The sequence below is a fragment of the Acinonyx jubatus genome, chromosome X (genome assembly GCF_027475565.1).
Source record: "Acinonyx jubatus isolate Ajub_Pintada_27869175 chromosome X, VMU_Ajub_asm_v1.0, whole genome shotgun sequence".
NCBI classification, from domain to species: domain Eukaryota; kingdom Metazoa; phylum Chordata; class Mammalia; order Carnivora; family Felidae; genus Acinonyx; species Acinonyx jubatus.
The window spans coordinates 78,739,660-78,766,111 of NC_069389.1; the positions used below are offsets into that span (position 1 = coordinate 78,739,660).

Genomic DNA, 26,452 nt, shown 5'->3' on the forward strand with positions numbered 1-26,452 from the left:
ACTCAGGCAAATGAACTGTAGGAAAGGGAGGGAATTGTAATGTCTGGAAATTCCTTTCAAATGATTCACTCCCACATACCCCAGTCTGAAGGTCATTGCCTCATCACATTCTTTAGAGGAGGTGACTTAAAGGGGGGAGGGTGTTCTGGCCAAAGGCCTGGTACTTTAGGTCACAATGTATCAACTATTGCTGGCGAAAGTAAGTCATATGCATTTGTTGGATCTAGACTGCAAACCACCTTGGGATTTGGAAACCTAAGTGGTGGGGTGTTTCTTGACAAGATTATTCCAAGCAACTCAGTACGTAGTAGTGCAAGAGTTAAAAGTCTGGGCCGAAATCCTGGCTGAAGTTTATAGTGGGTAAGTACCTGCCTCAGGGTTGTTGGTGAGGATTAAAATGAGTCCATATACTTTATGCATCTAGAAGAGTGCCTGGCAAATAGAGTGTGCCCAATAAATTACAGCTATTATTTCTCATCTGTTAACATTTGTTCAAAAGCTTTTTCACAAAATGTTCTCTAAAGATACATTTGGAAGTTCTTAAACTCCACTGTGGAAAATTTTATTGAAGGAAATGATGGCCGAAGTGGGAATGGAAGAAAAAGGAGACACCAATGGGGTAGTCCTTTGGCAACAAGATACACATTTAAAAGAAAGCTTTGTAATGTGGTCTAATTTGCTGCCAGCCGAAGTAAAACTGTGCCTGTGGGATTTATCTGAATTTTTAAATCTGAAGTCCACTGATAAAACCCAAGTTTTCTCTTCACAGGCAGGAGCTGTGTGATTATGCAGTCAGGAATACAGGCCATCCCTTGTCCCAGGGAAGCAATAGAGATGGTATAGAATCGAGGTCCACCGATCTCCTGCAGGTTTACCATTGCCACAGCCCAAGCTAAATCTGATAGTGGGCGTTCCCACACCTCAATGTTGTCTTCCTGAAAAGTAAGCCAAGAAATTAGGTGTGATAAGCTTGGTACCTAGCAGTAAGCTGCCTTGTTAGTAGTGGCATTCAGTATTATTGTCAGAACTATTGAGCACTTCTAGAAAAACTTAAAATCCTACAGCGTGTTTTGGAAATAAAGTAATGGTTAGCAAAAAAAAAAAAAAAAAAAAAGGAGCCTCATTGCTGATTATAATATGAAGATTAAAAGCAAATATTCTCAAAAGATCAGTGCACATCCTCTTATGTAACATATTTAGGCCCAGGACAGACATGGTACTTAGGCATAAAGCCATTCCATCTTTAAACACAAACATTTGGATGAACTGTAAACTAGAAGGCAAGAGAATATGATACTGGCCAATTCAGGTTTTCTCCCATAGAACATTATTTACTGTACCTTTCTAAGCCGGTACCCCTGCTTGCCTAAGGGGTCTTGATTGATGGCAATTACATCCTTATCCTGAAGGAGGGCTTTGGCCTGAGGGCTGATGTGTCGGAGGTCATTGGACATGAGTAATGGAGCTGCCATGATAGCCCACAGGGCCATCTGAGTTACCTGCTGATCCCAGCTAAGGCCAAAGTTACCGATCACTAACTGGGACAAAGAAGAACAAGAATTTAAGAAAATGAAACAGTCTTAGTCGCCTAGACACAGAGATGCCACTTTCTATGGCACCCTGCTCTGAGTAGTACTCTCAGGTAAGGCCTGCTTCCAGGAATTTTCCCTTCTGATTTACCTTGAAAGTCAAGTAGGCAAACAGGCCCACTGCAGGGGCTTGAACAAGGAGGGCTCAGATTCTTACCATATCTGGGTCATTCCAACCCCCTGGTCCTGCGACATCGATAATTCTCCTCTGGTTAGAAGATGTCCAGTCTAAGATATTCTTTATACTTTGCCAAGAATCATAAACATCATCAAAATTTCTCCAGTGATTGCAGTACTGTCGGATTTCTGTGTAATTGGGCTATGGAAACAAACAACTCTTCTGTTTACTTCTACTAACATTGTTGCAAGATGAAAATAGTCAAGTTTAAAGGAGGCACCTGTAGTGTTCTTTAGTTTACAGATTAAAGGTCTCTATGAGGAGAGCTAAATCCCTATTATAATGGAATTTTATTGTAAGAAATTTGCTTCAGAAACAGGACATATAACTTAAAATCCCTACTTAAAATGGCTTTAACACTGTTTATACTGGAAATATACCAAATAGTAACTAAATATTGGGATTATGGAAAGCTTTTAATTTTTTTTCACAACTTACTGTATTTTCACACTTTCCTAAAATGGAAATGCATCCCTTTTGTCATCAGAAGTAACTGAAATCTTTATAAGTAAAAAGCTGAAAAATTACATAGGACATACAAGCTCAGGATTAGGCAATCTGAATCCTAGGCATATAATTTGTTAAAGGAATGAATAAAAGTTTGTAGATAGGGAGGTAGACTATCAGGTTTACAGTGTTAAAAAGAGGTGAGAGAGTATTTTGCAGGATTAGAAGAAAATAACAGGGATTCATTCTGTAAGTAATTATTCAACACTTACCATGAACTAGGGATACAGTGATAAAGTCAGACAAGGTCCCTGCCCTCCTGGAGCTTACATTCTAGTGGGGAAGACAGACAATAAACCAGTCAACAAATAATTCCATACAGTGCTAAGCTCTTAGAAGGAAATTCACAGATCAGTGTGATAAAGAATAAATGGATAGAGGGCTATTTTAGAGTAGAGAAGAGGTGTCTGAATATGTGCCATTTGGTTTGAGACTTCAATGTTAAGAAGGAGCCAGCAATTTAAAAATCTTGGAGAAAGAATGTATCAAGCAGAAAGCAAAATTCAAGTGTAGAGTCTCTGAGGCAGGAGTAGGGTTGGGTGTTTGAGGGACAGGACAAAAGCCCAGTGCAGTCATGGAAAGACTGATGGGAGGTTGGAGACAGGCTAGGGCCAGATCAATAAAGTCTGATTTTATTCCAAATGCAATGGGAAGCCAGTTAAGGGTTTTAAGCAGGGGAGTGGTATGATTTACATTTTAACAAGATCACTGTGGTGCTGCTTGGAAAATGGATAGGAGTAGGAGGACAGTGGAAGTAGATCAGGCTGATGATGCAGTCTGGGTAGAGATGATGGTGGCTTGGAGGACCAGGGTGGATGCAAGAGAGATAGAAAGAAGTGGGCTGATTCAGGATGAATTTTATAGACAGTACTGATAGGATTACTGGTGGACAGGTGTGAACTGTGAGGCAATGGGAAGAATCAAAGATGACTGATTTCCTAGGTAATGGTAGCTTAGACTCCAATTACAGCAGTAGAGATGGTGAGAAGTGGTGGATCCTGAGAGAGATGGTAGGATAAGACTGTTAAGTAAGGTTGGACTTTGAAGGAGACCCTTTGTCTCCTTTGTTCTCAAGTTCTGAAAATCTATCGGCAAGGCTCTATTGGATTCTGGGCTCACTAGCTCACCTTACGAAAAGGCCACATATAAAGGGGCCACTCACAGGAATACACAATGCTTCTGCCAGTCCTGTTCAGGGCCAAGGACATGTGCTTATAACCTGTATGAGAAAACAACGGGTAAAATAAGGGAATGAAGGGAATTTCCAGCTGGCACGGTGTTACTTTTTAAAAGGGGACTGCCTTAAAAAAAAATAAATAAAAAGAGGCTGCCTGGAATGTCTGTGGTTATATTTTAAACTAGCAGCAGAGACATGTGGCTGCTCTGTGCTTAAAATTGTGTTTAGTACCTCCCAGACTGCTGGGATTGTTGAGGAGGTAGTGTGGGATGGTGCATATACTAAGGAAAGGTGGGAATGAAGATGTTCTTCTCTGTGACGGACAATTCTGGATGCTTTCCCCCAAGTGATGTTATGCAGAGTTACAATTATATTTGTAATGAACTCAGAGACCTCTTGAATGAAATGTGCACAATATTAGCCATGATTAGGCATGCATGGATTTTACACACATGCATGAATGAATGCATGGACAAACTGAAATAAGAGAAGAGGTAGGAGCTCTGGCACATTAAGAGTAATTGTTTCCAGTATTGTGATAGGGCATTTAAAATGTGAAGATTAGCTCTTTGGATGTTCCAGTTACCCTGGCCTCCAAGTTCCTCCCTTTGCTCATGGCTAAATCTCTTTAATGAAACATACCATTTTCCAAATGTTCCATGCTGTCACAGTGACAACCATCAAATTTTAGCAGATCTACTCCCCAGTCAGCAAAGGTCTGAGCATCAATGTCATAGTATCCAAAACTCCCAGGAAAGCCTGCACAGGTTTTATTTCCAACATCTGCATAAATTCCGAGCTTCAGTCCTTTGCTATGGACCTGAAATGAGAGAAAAGGATCACCACAGTAGAAGGGCAATTATGAAGCAGAGAGAATCACTCCAGGCTGGGGGCAGAGACAAGTATACTTCACTATGTATCAGGGACTTTTTTTTTTTTTTTACAAGCCCCCAAAATTATACAGGTGAGTTAGTTGGGAGACAAAGTCTCCAATTCTGCTGAGTTCAAACTATATATGTAAGCTATAACGTAGAACTAAAGGGAAAGCTATCAGTCACTTTAATCTCTCTCTGATGGGATCCTAAAAGTTACCTTTCCAGGGCAATGATACAATTATCTGGACAAAGTCTCTCACCATGACCATACCTTAGGTTCTTCTGTGCCCTCTTCTCAAGTAGGCCTCATGTTGTTTCAGCAAGAATTCTGCTAAGTCATTCCTCTACCCTTGATATCTGATAAAGTTCCTCATCCCCCACCCCTGATATCTAAGTTCTTGGCCTGCCTTTAGCATGAATCCTCTTGCCCTTGATGTCTCCTCTTGGTAATTTTCCTTCCACTGACACTTTCAAGTCTGCTCACGGACTATAAAACCCCACTTGTCTTTGTTGTATTAGGAATTGAGTTCGACTATTACAATAGTACTGAATAAATCTATCTTCATTGCCTTTAACTGTTGTCCAACTCTATTACACCTTAATTTTCAGAATATAGTCCTTCTATCTTATAAAATTCTAGTTTATAGTACAATTGCAATAGCTCCGCAAAGCTTAACATGGAAACATATGCACACATGTCAAGAGCCAAGTTCCTTTTTTCCTCTAAGAGAATTCAGTGGTTTTGGCAAAAGGAGAACTTCTTCAAGATAGGCCTCAAGAGCTATTGCAAAACAAGGATCTGCTGTTGGAATGAAAATTCCACCTGATAAGTCTTACAATTTGATATTCACATGATGGCAGCTATTTTACCTTCTAAGTCTTTGTGAACAAGTTTCAGTACAGAAGTGCTTTAGGTCTCTTTAATGAAAGAATTATCTATAAACTCACATAATTAGCAAGGCCTTGGATACCACCAGGAAAGCGTTTAGGGTCTGCCTGAAGTCTGCCTTTTGAATCTCTTTTGGGAGCCATCCAACAGTCATCAATACAGAGGTACTCATAACCTACATCCTTCCACCCATCTGAGTCCATGAGTTCTGCCATCTGCATGAAGAGCTTCTCGCTGAAAAAGAAATGCCAAGAATCATTGAAATTCATTAAACAAATGATTAGTCATCTTAGGGTTTTGCAATTTTTTTCAACCCAGTAATAGTTCAGTAGTAATTACACTCAGTGCAAGGTAAAATGGACTGTGCTTCTTTCCTCCTCGCCGCCCAAGTACTTCCACCCAAGAACCTCAAACAATTAGGAATGAGAAATACATGACATTGAAAAGGCTATTAGAATTAAGAAAAGGGGCGTGTGGATGGCTCAGGTTAAGCCTCTGGCTCAGGTCATGATCTCACAGTTCATGAGTTCAAGCCCCATGCTGGGCTCTTTGCTGACAAACATGAAGCAGAGTGTGCTAGGGATTCTCTCTCTCCCTCTCTCTCTGCCCCTCCCTGCTGGATCTTTCTCTCTCTCTCAAAAAAGGAAAAAAACCCAAACATTTAGAACTAAGAAGAAGGTTCAGTAAAGTAAGAAACTACAAAGTTAATATAATCAACAGCTTTCTTAGATATTAACAATAACCTATTTGGAGAAAAAGATACCGTTCACAAGACCAACCAAAAAAAAAAAACCAACAAAAAACAGAAAAACCTAAAATACCTAGAGATAAAATTAACACATGTGCAGGATCCATATGAATAAAACTATGATGTTCCCAAATGACTTAAGTGGAGAGATGTTATTTTGCTCTGGGATAAGAAAACTCAACTTTAAAACACACCTTTATACATTGAATAAACTCTGAACAAACCCCAAAAGGAGTTTTTAAGGAACTTGGCAACATGATCCAAAAGTTCACCTAAGAGATTAAACACGTAAACATTCTACAAAAGATAAATGAAGCTGCAATATACCAGTAGCATTAGAATACACAAACCAATGGAATTAAAGACAAAGTTCAGAAGAAGATCCTTCCAGCCATTTGGTACCCTGGAATTTAGTACGTATTAAATGTGGCATTCCTTATAGTAAAATAAAGTCCAGATGGATTAAAGATTTAAATATTTTAAAAATCCATAAAAAATACTACTAGAAAATGTAGGTGACTCCTATTATCTCCAGGTAGGTAAAGACTTTCTCAGCATGATACCAGAGCCAGAAATAATAAAAGAAAAAATTGATGTTTGATACATTCATAGCAAAACCAACCTAAGCCAGAACCACCACATTATTCATAATGTATTGACAGACCACACACACACAAAACCCCAAAGCCAAACCCAAAATATTTCAATTAAAAATAATAAATGGAAATAAAACGATTGGCAATGTTTTAAAAGAATCAGAAAAATGGAGTGCTGGCCACAGTGTGGGGAAACAGGCATTCATCATACACTGTTCTTGGGAATGTGCATTTGTTAACTTCTGGGGAGGACAGTTTAGTACATAACAAAATGGGCATACATTTGGATCCAGTAATTACACTTCTAAGAAAAGAATCATATGATGTACAGGAATGGTTAACACAGCTTCACAACAATAAAAAAAAATTGAAGAGCCTGAATAGATATCAACAGGAGATTGCTTAAATAAATCATCGTACATACATACAGTTTGCATTTGTGAAGCGCTTATTCTGTGCCGGGAAAACTTTATTTTCATTATACTCTACTATGTACATTTTTTGCAATGATTATGCATTAGTTTTATTATCATGTAAAAATAAGACAATCACTACTTCGAAAAAAAGGAAAAGACAAAAAGAAATATATGATGGTAACTGCATTCAGCATCTCAGCATTAAGCCACCACCATGGCTTTGAACTGTGTGAGCATCTGTGATTTATCTCCATTTATTTTGTGCATCAAAGCCAATAGAGGTTATTTTTTGGGTTTGGGAACGCTCAAAATTTTTTCCATATAAATTAATGGTAATTGCTTCATTAAGCCATTTCGGCTTACAGAACACGTTACTTTCGGATAGTGGGGGAAACCTTTATAAAGTTCCTCCAGGTCAACCTCCCAGCTGGATCCCACATTCTAGGGCGAGGGGGGGAGGAGATCCGTGACTCCACGGTTCCTCTAAATTCCCTCCAGTTACAGCCAAGGAACTCCTGACCTAAAAAAGGAGAAGTTGCACGTGTTAGTCCTCTGTCTCGCCTACTCGCCCCAGCTGTGCTCACTACTAGTACCTGGCAGAGGCAGAGCGGCAGTTCACAAGAAGGATCTGAACACAACTGGATGGTGAATGGATAAAGTCCCCAGTTGGGTGATGAGGCACAGAGACACGAGAAGCAGGGGCTGCTGACCAGACTCCCACCACAGGAGGGGTCACGCAGCCAAAGTTTAGAGCTAGTTTCCATCCAGGGAAGCTTGCTGGAGACGACGACAACAACAACAACAACGCAGCAGCAGTAAGGGAACTCTCACTCGGGCTCAGATGTTCCCTCTATCTCGCCAAAGAGACAAACACATTGAAAGGCGAACACAAGTGGGTGCTCAATATCTCTGATACCTGATACAAGAATCTGGCTCTTCTTGGCAATCAACATTGCACATGAAGCGCTCCCAGTGCAGCCAGCCCATGGTGGGGGTCATCGCCAAGCCATTGTCCAGGGCCCTGGCCCCAGGGAAGCTCCAGAGAACCAGGGCCAGGAAGCGAAGCGCCAGCAGGAAGCCCGGCTGCTGAATTCCGTTCTCCAGCTTCATCGCCACTGTACTGCAGTACAAATTTCCATCGGTAACCTGGGTTTTTAAGCTTAACTTTAGGGGCGGACCAATCACCTGTGAGTTATTAAATAATGACGTTATTGTTTCTCAGGCAACTGGGACGGTTATCCCCAGAGGCGGACCAATGATCAGTCACGTAAGACACACCACAACCAGTCACACTCTTCGTTTCTTGATATTGGCCCGCCCCATTTCCATACCGGAAGGAAGTGCGGCACTTTAGAGATCCCGAGTTTAAGCCGAGAGTTGCTCACGTGACCGAGATCTCACATGACGTAGGTGATCACGTGATCACTCGCTTACGTGAGCAGAAGTAGTTCTGGTCGTCGTCTACCGTCTCGCTATAGCCGTTTGAGGGAAGAAGGAGGAAAATTATCCGGTATCGTTAGAGGTTGGTGTGTGGGTGGGAACTGGGGACCCGAGGGTGGTGATGATGAAGACCAAAGCAGGATCCGCGGGCCACCTCCGCCTTTTTCGTTCCGTGCTTTCCCCTCCCCCGCTCCCCCCTCCCCCCTCCCCCCTTCTCAGTGCCGGGAAGCCGCCTTTGCTGCGCCTGGTGGGGAAATGGTGGACGTTCGTGACTGTATGTGTTTTTGTATATGTCTGGGCGGGTCTCAGGGGACCCTTACGAGAAACCGTAAGGTGAAAACGCTTGAAAACCATGTCCCTGGATTAAGAAAAACAAATATTCAGACCAGTGGCTGGAGTGCTGGTCCATCCATTCAGGCACTCAGTCCCCACTTATTGTCTGTAGGGGGAGGCACCAAGTGAATTATATCTGTAGAGTCACACCTAGGCAAATGCTGCATGCCTTACAGAGGCGCCCAATAAATGTTTTTACTGTATTGAATATTTAAATAACGTTTGTTTTTCTACTTATAACAACAATCTACATGTTCAGTTTTGGACGTTCTGAAAATAAGAGTATACTATAAATTTAAAAAAACACAAGTAATTCATCACCAGGAAATAACTACTCAGCATTCGGGTGTATAAAAAGTATGTGTATAACACGCATATAAATACACAATTTCTTAACCCACAAATGGAATCCTGGTTCCTACTTCAGCAGCAGAGTCCTGGTGGCCTTCCCAGGAGATACAGTAATGAAGCGGAATCTCCCTGCCACTACAGAGGGATATTAATGTCTAGAGTGCTGCAGGGACATGAAATGGGATTGTACAACCAAGAGATAAGGCATGCAAAAAACCAGTGCATAAATATGTCACTCAAACCTGAAGATGGCTTATAGGGAGAGTGTTATTTGCAGATGCAGTGTGCCAGGCCTATGACAGGCAACTAGTAAATGTTTGTTGAATCTTCAGTGTAGTTTTATGGCAGTTATTACACTTTGTACTTTCTTTCCAAGAGGCCCAGTGTTTCCAGACCATGTCAGATAAGCCATGCACATATACAAAATTAGAAAATTTTATAATATTGCTATAGAGCAAATCCCAGAAAAGCATTTAAATTTATTTTTTTTGCTAAAATAAAATTACTCTCCACAGAAAACTAAGAATGCATAAGAGATTGAAAAAATAACATTGAAAAAGCCATAAGCCTGCCACTGAGAGCAATGACTATTAACATTTGACATATTCCCCATGCATATATTTTTTTCTAACACTTTTTGTTCCAGTTACAGTGATTTTTAAAAATTAAAACTATATAGAAGTAAATTGGGTAAAAAAGTGAAAAACTACTTCACTCTAACCTCCAGTTCCTGTTTTCTCAAAAAACAGATTTGTATTCTATGCTTTCAGATTTTCTATGCATTTACATACATATATACCTGCATGCTTATATTTTAAAATAGGATCATACTATGCATATTCTTTTATTTAATACATTTTGGAAATCTAGGTCAGAAGCTGTTTTTTGTTAATAGCTGCATAGGATTCCATTTTAAGGATAAAGTATATACTGTAATTCATTCAGCCATTCCCCTATTGATGAATAGTTAGGTTTCTAATTTTCTGCCATTACTAACAGTGCTGCAGTGAACATTTGTGAGTATTTCTGTTGACCAGGTTCCTGGAAGGAATTTTAGCAGGGTCAAAGGATATATGAACATACATGTTTTTTTTTACATAGTTGAGATTATAAAGCAGCTGTGATCTTGGTTTAAGATTATAGCATATGTAGTTCCTCATGTTATTAAATATTTGTATAATTTTAAAATTAAGTAATAATCTTTCTTAATAAAGTACCTTTTGAAGAATACGTAGCTCCATAAATCTTTGTCTGAAACTTCAGATCATCTCTTTAGGGCACATACTCTGAAGTGGATTTACTATATCAAAAGGCATGATACATGTTTACAAGTTGCTTTCCAGAAATACTGTGTATACTTTTCACTCCTTAGGAGTGTTTGCAGACCCTGAATATTAGAATTGACTTATCCTGTTTAATTTTCACTGTCTTAGTGGGTGAAAAATGTTGATTAATTCTGGTTTTAACTTGCATTTCTGATGATTGGTGAGATTTGAACATTTCCCAAATAACTCCTCTGTATCCTCACATCTGTATTCTCCCTGTATTTAATCTGTTATCAAGTCCTGCAGAGTCCACTGCTTTGAATGCATAGATCACCTCTTTCCTTTCTTTTTTAAAAGTGCTATTGCATTAGGTGAATCCCTTATGCCTCGAAGAGACTGGGATTCTAACTGATCTTGCTAGTGTCACCCCAACCCCTGAGTTCCACACTGTTGCCAGCGTGATCTGTTTGAAAGGGCTTTGATGACGTCACTCCCCTCCCCTTCCCTCCGTCACTCCCTCCCTTCCCTCCGTCACTCCCCTGTTTAAAACCTTTTGAAGGCCTTTCTCATTTGTCCATCACATAAGGCCTTTAAGATATGATTTCTACCTTCCAGCCTTAATGTCTTGCCTGGCCTCATCCTATTTTATGCTCCATCGTAACTTTTAAAATTCATTTATGGATCCATGAACTGGTTAGTCTGTTTTATTTAACAATTCTGTGCTGTTAGAATTGACCAAGCGTCCCTGCTTTGTGTATCTTTTTACCCTGAACAGGATTCTGTCATAGCAAGGATAATGTTTATTTGCACTTTTGTCTTTAGTAAAGATGTATAATGCTCCCGGACCATAAGTCCTTTCTGGGCTTACTGACTTTTGTATCCTGAAGCCAAGTACTGGAGTTGGCAACTGAAAAATATAAAATGAATGTATGAACTACCCATAATGTCTTTTTTTCCATTTATCTCTTAGGCCTTAATATTTCCCTGATTTTATTAATTGGCATGAATTCTTTATATAATAAGGATATTCATGTATTGGTGTAAGTATCTTCTCAAAGTGTATTGTTTGTCTTTTCTGTTTTATTTTACCTTTGATGTAATTAAGTTTTTCATTTTTATGTAATCGGGTATAGCCATCTTGTATTTGTTCATATCTTCCAGTGATATTGTTGCTGTTAATTTTTTACGCCTTTCATTTTCTGACTATGATGTTAATATATGCTGAATATAGAAAACTTAGAACATACAGAAATGTCCAAAGAAAACAGTCCTTTAAATAAAAAGTTCCCATAATCCTACTGCCCAGAAATAACCACTATTAATGGTATCTAACAAATAAATAGGTATTGAGTAAATAACGGTTGGATGAATGAATTAAAAATTTGGTGCGGTCTTATTATTTATACAAATGTTTTGGAAAAAAATCAGTGTAATTGAGTTTTATATTAGTTTGCTTTTTTCCTACTTGTATTGTGAACATTTTTCCATGACAATAGTCTTCTAATTTTTTTCAGCTACATCAAAATCATAGTGAGCCAAGCTTGCCACCAAGAGCCCAACAGTCACCATGATGCTGAGCACGGAAGGCAGGGAGGGGTTCGTGGTGAAGGTCAGGGGCCTACCCTGGTCCTGCTCAGCTGATGAAGTGATGCGCTTCTTCTCTGATTGTAAAATCCAAAATGGCACATCAGGTATTCGTTTCATCTACACCAGAGAAGGCAGACCAAGTGGTGAAGCATTTGTTGAACTTGAATCCGAAGATGAAGTGAAATTGGCTTTGAAGAAGGACAGAGAAACCATGGGACACAGATATGTTGAAGTATTCAAGTCCAACAGTGTTGAAATGGATTGGGTGTTGAAGCATACAGGTCCAAATAGTCCTGATACTGCCAACGATGGCTTCGTCCGGCTTAGAGGACTCCCATTTGGCTGTAGCAAGGAAGAGATTGTTCAGTTCTTTTCAGGGTTGGAAATTGTGCCAAATGGGATGACACTGCCGGTGGACTTTCAGGGGAGGAGCACAGGGGAGGCCTTTGTGCAGTTTGCTTCACAGGAGATAGCTGAAAAGGCCTTAAAGAAACACAAGGAAAGAATAGGGCACAGGTACATTGAAATCTTCAAGAGTAGCAGAGCTGAAGTCCGAACCCACTATGATCCCCCTCGAAAGCTCATGGCTATGCAGCGGCCAGGTCCCTATGATAGGCCAGGGGCTGGCAGAGGGTATAATAGCATTGGCAGAGGGGCTGGGTTTGAAAGGATGAGACGTGGTGCCTATGGTGGAGGGTATGGAGGCTATGATGACTATGGTGGCTATAACGATGGATATGGCTTTGGGTCCGATAGGTTTGGAAGAGACCTCAATTACTGTTTTTCAGGAATGTCTGATCATAGATATGGAGATGGTGGGTCCAGTTTCCAGAGTACCACAGGGCACTGTGTACACATGAGGGGATTACCTTACAGAGCCACTGAGAATGATATTTACAATTTTTTCTCACCTCTTAACCCCATGAGAGTGCACATTGAAATTGGACCTGATGGCCGAGTTACTGGTGAGGCAGATGTTGAATTTGCTACTCATGAAGATGCTGTGGCAGCTATGGCAAAAGACAAAGCTAATATGCAACACAGATATGTGGAGCTCTTCTTGAATTCTACTGCAGGAACGAGCGGGGGTGCTTATGATCACAGCTATGTAGAACTCTTTTTGAATTCTACAGCAGGGGCAAGTGGTGGTGCTTATGGTAGTCAAATGATGGGAGGGATGGGCTTATCCAACCAGTCTAGTTATGGGGGTCCTACTAGCCAGCAGCTAAGTGGTGGCTATGGAGGTGGTTATGGTGGTCAGAGCAGTATGAGTGGATACGACCAAGTTCTGCAGGAAAACTCCAGTGACTATCAGTCAAACCTTGCTTAAGTAAAGAAGGAACACTAAACAGCTGTTACAGAAATAAAAGCTGTGCATTTATGGGAGTTGTAGAATGGGAGGGATGTCTAGCCTATCCAGTGTGATTGGTAATTGGGAAATATCATTGATTCTGATCACTCTTGGACAACTTCTTTTTCTTTCTTTCTTTCTTTCTTTCTTTCTTTCTTTCTTTCCTTTTTTTGAAGAAAACAAAAATTAAGTTTAACAGTTTCGCATTACAGGCTTGTGATTCATGCTTACTGTAAAGTGGAAGTCAAGGTTTTAAAACTTCAAGCTCAGTAATTTTGAACACTGAAGCATTCACTTAGGATGTAATAACAGCGTTCAGTATTGACCATAACTGTTAAAACAACTTTCAGCTTTCCTCAAGTTAGTTATGTTGTAGGAGTGTACCTAAGCAGTAAGCGTATTTAGGTTAAAGCAGTTTCACTTATGTTAAATGTTGCTCTTATACCACAATACACTGAAAACTTTGGATGCATGTTGAGAAACATGCTTTTCTGTAAAACTCAAATATAGGAGCTGTGTCTACGATTCAAAGTGAAAACATTTGGCATGTTTGTTAATTCTAGCTTTTTGGTTTAATATGCTGTAAGGCACGTGACTGTACACTTTTACTTTTTTTTTTTTTAAGATCTGGGACAATTTTGAGATGTAATACCAATACTTTAGGAGTTTGGTCATGTCGTTTGTATGAGATTCTGAGGCTTTGATTTAAATCTTTCCTTGTATTGTGATTTCCATTAGATGTATTGTACTAAGTGAAACTTGTTAAATAAATCTTCCTTTTAAAAACTGGAAAAATAATCTTGTACAGCTTGATTTTTTTTAAAGAAAATTTATTTAAGTAGTCTCTATACCCAAAGTGGGACTCGAACTCTTGGCCCCAACATCAAGAGTCACATGGCCTCTGACTGAGCCAGCAGGGTGCTCCCAGCTTGATTTTCTTAATGCTTTATCATATGAAAATTTTCTTTTATTCAAGTCTTCTGCACTTGAAATTTAAATTGTTTTTAATTTTTAAATTTTTATAAACTTGCATTAGCATTTTATACATACATTGTTGTATATATCACAAATTATTTATTTCTAGGATATATTCCTAAAAGTGGAATTGCTGAGTCAAAGGTACAAACATTTTTAAGGCTTTTGATTTGCATTATCGGAAAGATTATGGTACTTTCTGTTTGTACCAGGACTGTATGTCCCCCTCACCCCATAGACTTCTCAATGATACATATTGTTACTTGGCTAATTTGTTAGTTGAAAAATGATATCCCATTGCTATTTTATTTTTTTAAGTTTTATTTTCGAGAGAGTGCAAGCAGGGGAGGGACAGAGAGGGAGACTGAGGTGAAGCAGGGTCTGCACTGACAGCTGAGAGCCTGATGCAGGGTTCCAACTCATGAATTGAGATCATGACCTGAGCTGAGATCAAGACCTGAGTTGAAGTCGGATGCTTAACCAGGTGTCCCTCTCATTGCTATTTTAATTTCTATTTAATTACTTTTGGGGTGGAGTATTTTTCTGTTTGTTTTTAAATGTCTCACCTCCATGTCCACAGGACTATGGAGCTACTCTGTCTGGAATCTATCAAGACAGCATTCTCCAAAATCCAAGAAGTGAAAGCAAATAAATCCCATTCCTTTTGTTTAATCATATAGAAGATCTAAGGCCAATTTATATGTTTTAAAAAAGAATTAAGTATATGTTATTAAATAACACAGTCTCCACCATGAATTTAATAGCATCTCTAAACACCTTTAAGGTTTTTCGGGGCATTTAAAACTTGTTCTTAACCATTGGTTCTCAAACTTTAGCATGTACCAGAGAATCCTCTGCAGGGCTTGTTAATACATTGATTACTGGGCCTCACTCTTACAGTTTTCGAAATTTGGTAATATTGGGGTGGTGCTTAAGAATTTCCTGATGCTGCTGGTCTCGTGGCCACATTTTGTGACCCATCACAGCTCTCTGATTACTAAAGGCCCTAAAATAGCTTTAAGAAGCAGCTTCCTTCATGATTCCTGATTGTCTCCCCTTACATTCCTATGAGAAGTAATTTAAACTTTATGTTAAAATACAGATTGCATATGATTGTTTATAACATCTTGCACCTCCTATGAGGACTTCAAAGGCCCGTGACACCAGAGGCTTTCTTACATTTCTGTATATGTAGTAGCTGTTAACAATTACACCTCTCAATGACATTCAGGCCTGGATGCCCTCGGGTCACTATCAGCTGCACCTGAACTACAAATCTTTTTGTGGATCTTGTGACTAGCCTGGAAATGGATTGTTACCCTTGCTCTGCTTATAGCTTAGGGTCCGGAGAAATGCTCTGAGATGGGAAGCAAATACCAAATTGGTATAACCTGACAATTTTATTCAAGAACACTTTTTATTGAGTATCATTTCTACAAAATCATTCACACTGAGGATACAGTGAGAGGGGAATTCTTTGATACTTCTAATTTCTGTAACAGTTGCTAAGAAAGCAAGAAATTCATTTTGACTCGTGCTACTGAGCCAGTCATTACCTTGCCCTCCTGAGCTCCTTCAGGAAGCCTTTCTCAGGGGGTTCACGAGTACATATTTTTGCTTTCCAGACTGCTCAGTTAATTTTCCAGAAGGTTCTATAAGTGTGAGCGAAGATTCTTCAGTTAGCCACTAGATGTCACCAAATGCCAGGAAAGAATTGGCTGAGACCTGAGATCAAAGGTGTCTGTTGCTTCTTGCTGGATAAGAAAATTCCCAAGGCCAAAGGAAGCAGTGAAAAGAGAGAGACCCTGGAGAAGGTCAGCAGTCAGAGGTGTGGAAACGGACAGTAGTACCTGTCAGGGAAGCAGCACAGATGTGCACACATACACACCCCTGTAACTCTCAAATCTAATTCTGTAACACTACCAAGGAGAGTTTGCTGGGAGGTAAAGTGTGAAACCCACCGATAGACCTCCTGAGCACCAAGCCAGGGGATTCATTTTAGACTGTACCTGTAAGCTACTTGGCAGGATCAGGCTGAAAGTTTTCAATCACAAAAATCATACCCTAAGGGGGTCTCCACTGATGGCTTATGCCAGTGGTTTTCAGAGTGTGCTTCCAGGACCAGCAGCATGACCTGGAACTTGTTAGAAATGAAAAGTCTCAGACCCCTCCCAGAATGACTGAATGAGAAACTCTGGGGTGAGGCCACAAATCTGTGTTTTAATAAGCCCTGCAGGTGATTCTGATGCACAGAACCATTGGCTTATGTAGGCATTCTGTTTTCCACCCATTTATTTATTTCTGCATTTATTTTTTGAAAAGCTTCTAAATATTTTATTTACTTTGAGAGAGCGCGCACGAGCAGGGGAGGGGCAGAGAGAGAGGGAGAGAATCCCAGGCAGGCTCTGCACAATAAGCTCAATCATGAACCATGAGGTCATGACCTGAAATCAAGAGTCAGATGCTCAAATGACTGAGCCATCCAGGCACCCCTATTTCTGCATTTATTCATCCATCCATAAAGGTCTCTATTCCAGAGACAATCTTACCTGTCAGCATGACACAACTTCTGTATCCTCCTTCCCAAACTGATATGGAAAAGCATTGCGAATTCACTTACAAATCAAGGTCCTTTTTCCTTACGGAGAATTCCTAAAATGTCAGCAAAAAGGAAGATTTCTTTAAGATGTGCCTCGAGGGCTATTGCAAAACCAGATTGCAACTGGTGAAATGGGATTCCACTCACCGCACCTGACACTAAGCTGGGAGTGTCACAGGGACCATTTCACAACCTGCTCTCACAGTGACTGAAAGTCAGCTTTTCTGAATGCAAAGCAAGCATGTGTGTGGGGTCACCAGGTTAGCGCGGTGCAGGGCCCCATTCAGAAGGTTAGCTAGTGTTGGGAGCCTGTCTGTGGGAGCAGCCCCCCTCCCGGCCCCGCCGCCAGCAGTGATCTGCAGATGCACAGAATGCACTTCCGCCAGCATCTGAGAATGACTGCACTTTATCCAGTAATTATTTTCTAAACTATTTACCTATTCCAATGCTCTGTCTGACCAACATACTAATTAGCACATCTACCTGCATATTGCGAGGGCCGTTTTCCAGGGTTCTTTTTCTCATTCCAGCACTTGCTCCTCCTGCCTCCCCTTGTTTGCGCGGGGCTTTTTTCTCATACACGCGATGCTATTACGTGTCAATGCCACCACCATTATAGAGATGCGGAAATTGAGTCTCAGGCAGGGTGAAAACCAATCTTGTGTTTGGGAAAGAACCAGAATGCTGGAGGGGAGAAGGAAATGATGTCTAACATGGGCAAGAGGACACGGCTCAGGTCCGAATGGGATAGAATTAAGAGTAGCGGCGCTCTGGGCCCCGTGTGGTAAGGGTAGCGGGGACCCGCACTGGGTCTAGTTCCTCCTCTCTGGCTCCTCAGCGGGTAGTCCCGTTTTCCTCCTGCAAGCCCGCCCAGAGGTGAGTAAAGTCGGGCGGAGGGCGTGAAGCTCAGGGGGGCAGAGAGAGATAGTTTGACATGAATCAATTCCTTCCTTTCCCCTTTCGCTTATCAGAGACCATCAATTCTCCTCCCCCACACCACACCTACAGTGTATTTCCTTTTCCCGTGTAGGGATCAGGAAGAGGCTGCCCGCGTAATGGCGGCCGGCTGGGCGGGGACTGGTGCGGGCCTTGACGCAGGGGGCGTGGTTAGCGCGGCTGTGGACGGAAGGGAGCCTGGGGAGGGGAGTCAGTTGCGTGTCAGTGGATCTCTGAGAGGGGAGACCACCACCCCGATAAGCTGGCCGAACAAGTTAAGGCTGGTCCAGGAACCTCGCTCCCCCTCCCAGCCCCCTCTCACTTCTTCGGGTTCAGTTGGGCGCTGGGAGCGGGAAGCCAAGGCCGAACCGGACCACGGGGTCGAAAAGGAACAGCCCTGGAACTTCCTGGGCGCCTCTTCCGTCGATTAGCTCTGGTCTGTTCCTCGGGGAAGTCATGCTTCCTGCGCCCACAGCACCTTGGCTCCAGGGCAGCCTTGAGAACAGGCGCCAGGGATCCTCTGGTGGGTCGAGGGAAGCCAGTTTCCCCTGCGTGTAGCCCCATGCCTGGCACAGAGTAGGCTCTCAATACATGTTTATTTCAGTTGAGTGTTGATTCAGCTTTTATGGCTTGTGATGAATCCTTTTCTTTCCATTCTCTAAACTCCCAGTGCTGACTGGATCATGGATAATTACCCTCTATCACAACATCATATTAGAACTTTAAAAAGTTGTGAAAACATGTTGGTCCTCTTGTTTGGTTTTTTTCTCAACTCATATAATTTTGCTATTTGCGGCGCTCGGGGCGGGGGGATGATTTCTCTGCAGCAAAGCCTCAAAATGTTCTACCCCTTCCTTCAAACTTCCTCCCACTCATCACTTGACACCAATTTGTCTCCTGTTAAATCTTTGTCAGCAGGGGCACCTGGGTGGCTCACTTAGTTAAGCGTTGGACTTCAGTTCAGATCATGACCTCACCGTCTGTGAGCTGAACCCTGCATCAGGCTCTGTGCTTTCAGCTTGGAGCCTGGAGCCCGCTTCGGATTCTGTGTCTCTCTCTCTCTGCCCCTTCCCTGTTCAGTCTCTGTCTCTCTCTCTCTCTCCCTCTCTCAAATATAAACATCAAAATCTTTTTCAGAAAATAATCACACTGAACAGTTGTTACTTGGAGATTCTCAAATTATTTCAGGTGTGGTAGTTTTGAGTTTTGCTTGTCTGGTTAGTCTGTACCTTTTGTCCTTAGGCAAATATGAGGGTATTCAAAAGTTCCTCTGGGTTGGGAACACGGGGATTAACTGCAAATGGGCACTAAGGTCTTTTGGAGATAATGAGAATGTCCTCAGTGTAGATTTTGCTAATGGCTTGCACAACTCTAAATTTACTAAAAACCATTCAATTGTAGACTTAAAATGGGAGAACTTTATGAATATAAATTATATCTCAAAGAAACTTAAAATGCCTATGGAGTAATAAGTACAAAATAGTGGAGATATGATATATTCTGTGGGGAGACTACTGGGAAAGGTAGGGCAAAATCATAAGAATACAATACAATAGCCTAAGGAAATGACAGACTCCTTAAACTTTAGACACGTTTTTCTAACACCGCATTTCAAGTAGGCCTCATCCCAGGGCCCCATCCTGGGCCCTAAAAGTCCATGGTTAAAGGATGATTCCTGGAAATGAACATTTTTTACTCTTCCCATATGCTTGGACTACATATGCATTTTTGGGCCCTCACAGTTCATGGGTTCAAGTTCCACATCATGCTTGCTGCTGTCAGCACAGAGCCTGCTTCAGATCCTCTGTCCCTGTCTCTCTCTGCCCCTGCTTCAGATCCTCTGTCCCTGTCTTTCTTTGCCCCTCCCCTGCTCTCTCTCTCTCTCAAAAAAAGGCTTATTTATGTATTTTGAGAGAGAGAAAGTGTGCAAGTGGGGGAGGGGAAAAGACAGAGAAATAATCCCAACGAGGCTCCACGCTGTCAGTGCAGAGCCCCATGCGGGGTTCGGTTCCACAAATCATGAGATCATAACTTGAACTAAAATAAAAAATTGTATGCTTAACTGGGTGAGCCACCCAGGTCCCTCTCCAAAGCTCGTGGTCTTAACCACTACAGGAAGATATGTCCTCTAAATGGTCTTGAGCACACTTCACTATTGCTAAATATACAACTATGCAATCATATTTAATGACTATGCTATATTCCATTGTATGGATATAGCATGTTAGGATGTGATCTACACATTTTTCTCTTAATAGGCAAAAGTTCAGTTACCAGGACAGGAAGGAACTGTGTTGTGTGTTCCTTTGTCCCCAGCACCATGTAGTAAGAAAGTTCAGGAAGGCAGGCAGAGAATATGGATGGTTTTTTGTTGTTGTTCTTTGTTGTTTTTTGTTTTTTGTTTTACTTTCTGGGCCTGACCAGAGGCTCTGTCCAAACTAATCATCACAATCTGGGCCCTGACTCTCATAGAGGGAGACTCCATGGATTTGTAAACTGGTTTTATGCTTGACAGTCTGCTTAGTTAATTTTCCAGGAACTCTCCAACTATGTTTCTTAATTCTCAAGCCAGCCAGTAGTTGACACTGAATTCCAGAAACAAGATAGCTTATTTGAGTCTGAGTTACATGAGTAATTCCCCCCTTTCTGCTTTGCTATATTTTCCAATTTTCTATAGAGAGTACATGTAGCTTTCATTTTGTGGGGAAAAAAGGAAGTTAACTTCCCTAAATAAAAAAACCAAGCTATGCAGAGAATAGAGATCTAAGATTCAGTGTTTTTGAGTCTACTATAGCTAAACATATGCTTACTCTATGATCCAACAATTCCATCCCTAGGTATATACCCAAGAAAAATAAAAGCATATGTGTATATAGACTTGTACATGAATGTTCATAGCAACTCTTTCTGTAATTGCCCTAAACCAGATACAATCTTTTTTTTAATGTTTTATTTTTTGAGAGAGAGCGTAAGTGGGGGAGGGGCAGACAGAGAGGGGGACAGAGGATCTGAAGCAGGTTCTGCACTGACAGCACAGAGCCCCATGTGGGGCTTGAAATCATGAACTGTGAGATCATGACCTGAGCTGAAGTCAGATGCTCAACCAACTGAGCTACCCAGGTGCCCCCAGATACAATCTTAATATGCATAAATAAATGAGTAGATAAACAAAATGTAGTACTTCCATACAATGAGATTCTGCTTAACAATAAAATGAATAAATCCCAAAATAATAATGCTAAGTGAAAGAAGCCAAACCAAAAAAAGTAGGAGTATGTACTGTATTTTTCCATTTATATAACATTCTAGGACATGCAAATTAATGTATATTTAAAGTAGTCAGATCTGTGGTTATTTCTGGAGGTGGAGATTAACTCAGAAGAGGCCCAAGAGAGCCTTATGAGGTGATGGAACTGTTCTATACCTTGGTCTGCTTACACAGGTGGATATGTATGTAAAGTTCATTGGGCTGTACATTTAAGATTTGTGCACTTTACTGCATAATTGTTATACCTCAATAAAAACGTTAAAAGAGGATGCAACTGCTTTTGTCAGTCTCTTTCCTTCTCTCTTTGACCCTTTCTTCTCTTTCTCCTTCTCTCCATCCCTCTCTCTTCTTTATTTTTTGTATCCTTTTGGGAGAGAGTTGATGGAGCATCAAGGCACTGATGCCAATTCTACCCATAATCCTGCCTATCAAATGTTCACATCTCCATTAAGTGGGAAATATAGAAGACAGTTTATTCAGGGAGTAGGATTTTAAAAGTCCATGGTTAAAGGATGATTCCTGGAAATGGACATTTTTTACTCTTCCCATATGCTTGGACTACATATGCGTTTTTGGGCCCTCACTTCTGTTGTGGTCTTTCTCTAAGAGCTAACATCTTTGGAGTCAGACATACTTGCCTTTGATTCCCTGCTGCACTAACTACTAGCTGTTTGACTCTGGGGAAATGACTTAAGTTCTGTGATTCTTAGTTTTTTCATTCATAAAATGGGTATAATAATCCCTATTCCCTAACCTTAAGAATTCAGTGATGATAACTACACTTACCGTGGTCAGCATTGTATGACATATAGAATTGTCAAATCACTAAGTTGTACATGTGAAACTAATATAACATTGCATGCCAACAATGCTTCAACTTAAAAAAATCAATAATACAATTCAGGTAAAGCACATTGTCTGCCACAGAGAAACTTCTTGATTTTGGAAGGCTCTCTGATTTCCTTACACGGTTATGAACTTGTACCCTTTGAATTTCTGGTGACATGTGGCCCTGCTCCATTGGGACATTAAATAACCTTTCCTCTTGTTACTACTACAACAACTAGGAGGAAGATTTATATTTTAGTATGATTCTTAAACCTGTCCTTGGCCTCACATAGCCTCTTTCTTACTAAATAACAATGGGGGCACCTGGGTGATCCAGTTGGTTAAGCGTCTGACTCTTGGTTCTGGCTCAGGTTATGATCTCATGGAGCCCTGTGTCAACTCTGCACTCACAGCCAAGAACCCTCTTGGGATTTTTCTCTCTCCCTCTCTCTCTGCCCCTCTCCTGCTGGTGCGTTTATGCATGCACTCTCTCCCTCTCTTTCAAAATAAATAAACTATATATTAAAAAAAACAATGGAAAGGGCTTTTTCATTGGCTTCCACAACATTCCTGAGTGGTTGATTCATGAAAGCTACTTGTTGCCATCCTGTTACAGAAGTGAAGAGAGGCATCTTGACCTCAATAAGATCCTATAGTTAGAGATAGGTCTAGCACTGACAAGTGTTGTGTATCTTGCCTTGTGGGAGCATGATAAGACATTGCAGATGCCAAAGTGAATTTTTTTTTTTGGAGGTGTAAGTGAATTTTTATTGGGAAGGGAAGTTGTCAACTTAAACAGCAGCAAATGAAGAATGAATAAGGAAACTTCCTGTTGTCACAGATACACAAGACCTCCATCATATTTGATACAGGAGGAATTTCAATTTGCGACCCCCCGCGCAGAAATGCCAAATGCTTTTCCGTTCAATCTAATACTTCTGGATTCCTACCAAAAAGGAATACAGGAAGAGCACGGAAAAGTTGCTTACTAAAAGGAAACCCCCAAAGAAGTAAGGGAGGGAATGTAGAAATTAAGAAGTTATGTAGAACACTTTTGAAATTGTAATGAACTGCATTTTCATATCTTCACAGTAATACAAAACACAGTCACTTGCAGAACTGGTTCAGATTACTTAAATACCAGATACATTTTTAGTCCTCTACATAAGTGTTTGGAAGTTACTGACGTTCGTATGAAATGAAGCTGTTAATACTTTTCTACAGCAGTAACTGCACACCAGGAAGGCCAAGACAAACACAAATCAAGGAATGGAGTTTTCCCAAAGCCGCAGTGTGAAAAGACTATGAACAGTTGATTCCATACACATGAATGGGTTTCTTTGCTATAGGAAATCCAAATGGAATAAGGAATGGAGATGAGTAAAAAGGTTTCTTGAGGGGAAGAAGGATGAAACCCTGTACGCATTTAGTTTTCTGCCCCTTCTGCCGCGTCATATTCTTCTCCTTCACTGTCTGATGTCCATAATGTTAGGTTGTCTCTAAGCAACTGCATGATGAGGGTGCTGTCTTTGTAGGAGTCTTCGTTCAGTGTATCAAGTTCTGCAATGGCCTCATCAAAAGCTGTTTTAGCCAGTGTGCAGGCAAGCTCTGGGTTATTAAGGATCTCATAGTAAAATACAGAAAAGTTAAGAGCCAGCCCCAGGCGGATTGGATGTGTGGGTTGCATCTCCTTCTTGCTTATATCAAAAGCCTCTTGGTAAGCTCCTTGGGAATTATCTATCGTTTGTTTTCGATCATCACCACATGCAATTTCAGCAAGGTACCGGAAGTAATCTCCCTTCATTTTCAGATAGAAGACCTTACTCTCTGGATTAGTTGCATTGGCTATTAAATACTTATCCAACAATTCCAGCACCGTGGTGCAGATGGACCTCAGCTCAGACTCCACTTTCTCCCGATAGTCCTTAATCAGCTGCAACTTCTTGTCGGAGGTGTCGGTTTTCTGCTCAATGCTCGAGATGACCCTCCAGGCGGACCTGCAGCCCCCCACCACGTTCTTGTAGGCCACCGAGAGCAGGTTGCGCTCCTCGTTCGACAGCCTGGCGCCCTGCTCGGTCACGGCCTTCATGCAGGTGGCCATGTCGTCGTAGCGCTCGGCCTGCTCGGCCAGCTTCGCCTTCTGGATCAGCTCCGTCTTCTCCATGAGGACGGGGAGATAGAGCAAGGGCGAGCACCGACCCGGATCGGGAGGAGGCGTGCGGACGGCCTTCACGTCTCCGCGGCCGCGGCGCGAGTCCCCCAAAGTGAATTATTTAAAAATACAGTTAGGATTTTTCTTCCTACCCCAGACCCTGCTAGACTCCACGAGCTGATTCCTACCACATGACCATGAAAGTCAACCATAACACACACACATATTTATTTCCCTCCGTGCTGACCCATTTTAGAGAGCTTTTTATGGTAGTTATGCTATTTAGTTGATTTCAAGATTGTCTCTTTTAAAGGAAGATTCAGTGGAAAGAGAAAGGATGTTTGTTGAATGACTGCTCTGTGTCAAGCGTGGAGCTACAGGAGATTTTACAGGAGGTCTAAACAACCCTGTGAGATAAGTACCACGATTAGATTTTGGAGATGAGGAAACTTAATTTTGGAAACGAAAATTACTTTCTAGACAGTCACTCAGCTTATATGTGGCAGAGGCAGTATTCCATATCTCCATCCGTTGATTTTATTTCTTTTTGCTTTATATTTGAATAAAGAGCATGTGAAAAATAGACCAGCCTTTCTTTCTCTCTCTCAGCCCCATTGCAGTCACCATCAGTCAAAGTATCTGCCTGAAACCAAACCATTCAGCTTAACCATGGAAACAAATCAAACACTGATGGCCCATAATTTCCAGACAAAGATTTTGGCCAAATATTCATCAACATATCCATCCCTTTATTTATGCATTCAACAAATATTTATTGACCAGTGACATATACTAGGCCTCCTAGGAGGGTGACTATTAACCCCAGAGTGGAATCATTTCTATTCCACAAATGAAGCATGGCCCTTACAGGAACCTGTGTTAGCAGTGGGCAGCTTTGTGGTTAGGGTAAAAAGTGGGGATAGAGTTTCAGAAAGAAGCAATTCCTTGCTGGGCATGGACTGTGTCAGATCCCTGGGATTCTGGGAAACTTATTAACCCCAAGAGGACTCCTGGTTCTCAGCTTCAGGCAGCAGCACTTTGGATGGCTTCCTTGGAGGTGGGGTTCTGAAGGGTCTGAGGCTCATATTTACCCTTTTCACTTCCCTCCTCTCCCATTCCCTGTATTCCTGGGTCTCAGATGGTCATGCTTGTCTTTTATCCAAACCTTACTTTTTACTATCTGTATATTTCCTCCCATGCTGTAAGGATATCTTATTCACTTGGGATGGTCAGACTTGAAACTGAAAATCCTCCCCACTTTAGAGGGGCTGTCAGGATATAGAGTGCATCTGGGAGAATGAATGAGTTGGGTCTCCCTCCCCTCGGTAAGGCAAACCAAAATGAGTACAGAAATCTATAGCTATGATCAAGGTTTGGATTAAATATTAACTGCCTTGCACAAAGGTATCCCTCAATACATATTTTCTGTATGCAGTCTTGAGCATAGTTTTATGGCTCTGTTGTACTCTGTATTTCCTTTCCAGAAGTACACAATGTTTATTAAACCACTGATAAGTTAAGGAATTCCCCCACACTTAGTCTCATAACACTTTATATACTAAAATCCTTAAAGGCAGATATAGTGACTACTTTTTTCCTCGTTTTGTGAATAGTTTATGTTTGCTGATCATACGGTAGTAACAATGTTCTCTATAGGAACTTATGAAAGTATAGAAATATATATGCCAAAGGAAATTACTGTTGATTTTCTGGCATATTTTCCTCCAGTTTAAAAAAAGTAATGTTTATTTATTTATTTATTTATTTTTGAGAGAGGGAGAAAGAGAGAGAGCGAGTGAGCGCACGAGTGGGGGAGGAGCAGAGACAGACACACACACAGAATCTGAAGCAGGATCCAGGCTCTGAGCTGTCAGCACAGAGCCCAATGCAGGCCCGAATCCCCGAACCATGAGAGAGTGACCTGAGCCGAAGTCGGACGCTTAACCGACTGAGCCACCTGGGCACCCCACCTCCAGTTTTTAAAAAAACAAATCTTGTATATAATCTTCCTTCCTTTCCCTCACCTTTATTGAGGCAACATTGTGTAAGTTTAAAGTGTATAACATACTGATCTGATACATTCACAAATTGCAAAATAACTCTTGAGACCACCTTAGAGAACATTTTATCCTAGAGTCTTCTTAGAAAACATCAAAATGAAGAGTGGAGCAGAGGGTAGGAAGGGAACTTATGTGGGCATCCCGTCCTTCACCCATTCATTTATTTCTGCATTCATTTTTTAAATTTTTAAATGTTTATTTTATTTATTTTGAGAGAGAGAGAGAGAGAGAGAGAGAGAGAGAGAGAGAGAGAGAGAGAGAAAGCATGGGAGGGGCAGAGAGAGAATCCAAAGCAGGCTCCACACTGTAAGCACAGAGCCCCATGTGGGGCT

The 26,452-nt window shown here is 41.2% G+C and overlaps 3 protein-coding genes and 1 long non-coding RNA gene across 6 annotated transcripts; 1 reads left to right on the forward strand and 3 right to left on the reverse strand.

Moving 5' to 3' along the window:
* Positions 1 to 529: 529 nt before the first annotated feature.
* On the reverse strand, positions 530 to 8,191 carry GLA (galactosidase alpha). Its single transcript, XM_015082448.3, has 7 exons — positions 7,892 to 8,191; positions 5,275 to 5,449; positions 4,094 to 4,271; positions 3,402 to 3,493; positions 1,747 to 1,908; positions 1,341 to 1,538; positions 530 to 935 (listed from the first exon to the last, which is right to left on the reverse strand). The coding sequence occupies exons 1-7, from the start codon at positions 8,083 to 8,085 to the stop codon at positions 672 to 674; spliced, it is 1,263 nt and encodes a 420-aa protein (XP_014937934.2). The 5' UTR covers positions 8,086 to 8,191; the 3' UTR covers positions 530 to 671.
* Positions 8,192 to 8,345: 154 nt separating this feature from the next.
* HNRNPH2 (heterogeneous nuclear ribonucleoprotein H2) lies at positions 8,346 to 14,100 on the forward strand. Of its 3 annotated transcripts, XM_015082443.3 has the most exons (3): positions 8,409 to 8,497; positions 11,335 to 11,404; positions 11,879 to 14,100. In XM_015082443.3, the coding sequence occupies exon 3, from the start codon at positions 11,932 to 11,934 to the stop codon at positions 13,279 to 13,281; it is 1,350 nt and encodes a 449-aa protein (XP_014937929.2). In that variant the 5' UTR covers positions 8,409 to 8,497; positions 11,335 to 11,404; positions 11,879 to 11,931; the 3' UTR covers positions 13,282 to 14,100. The 3 variants fall into 3 exon arrangements, with proteins under 3 accessions (XP_014937927.2, XP_014937928.2, XP_014937929.2); XM_015082441.3 differs by lacking the exon at positions 11,335 to 11,404 and having other exon boundaries at positions 8,346 to 8,497; XM_015082442.3 differs by lacking the exon at positions 11,335 to 11,404 and having other exon boundaries at positions 8,360 to 8,485.
* On the reverse strand, positions 13,422 to 17,954 carry LOC128311414 (uncharacterized). The gene is made up of 2 exons (XR_008289798.1): positions 17,360 to 17,954; positions 13,422 to 16,929 (listed from the first exon to the last, which is right to left on the reverse strand). It is a non-coding gene; the product is annotated as an uncharacterized LOC128311414 (long non-coding RNA).
* A 4,708-nt stretch (positions 17,955 to 22,662) lies between these two features.
* LOC106989479 (14-3-3 protein theta) lies at positions 22,663 to 24,163 on the reverse strand. Its single transcript, XM_015087964.3, has one exon. The coding sequence runs from the start codon at positions 24,070 to 24,072 to the stop codon at positions 23,335 to 23,337; it is 738 nt and encodes a 245-aa protein (XP_014943450.2). The 5' UTR covers positions 24,073 to 24,163; the 3' UTR covers positions 22,663 to 23,334.
* Positions 24,164 to 26,452: the final 2,289 nt, after the last annotated feature.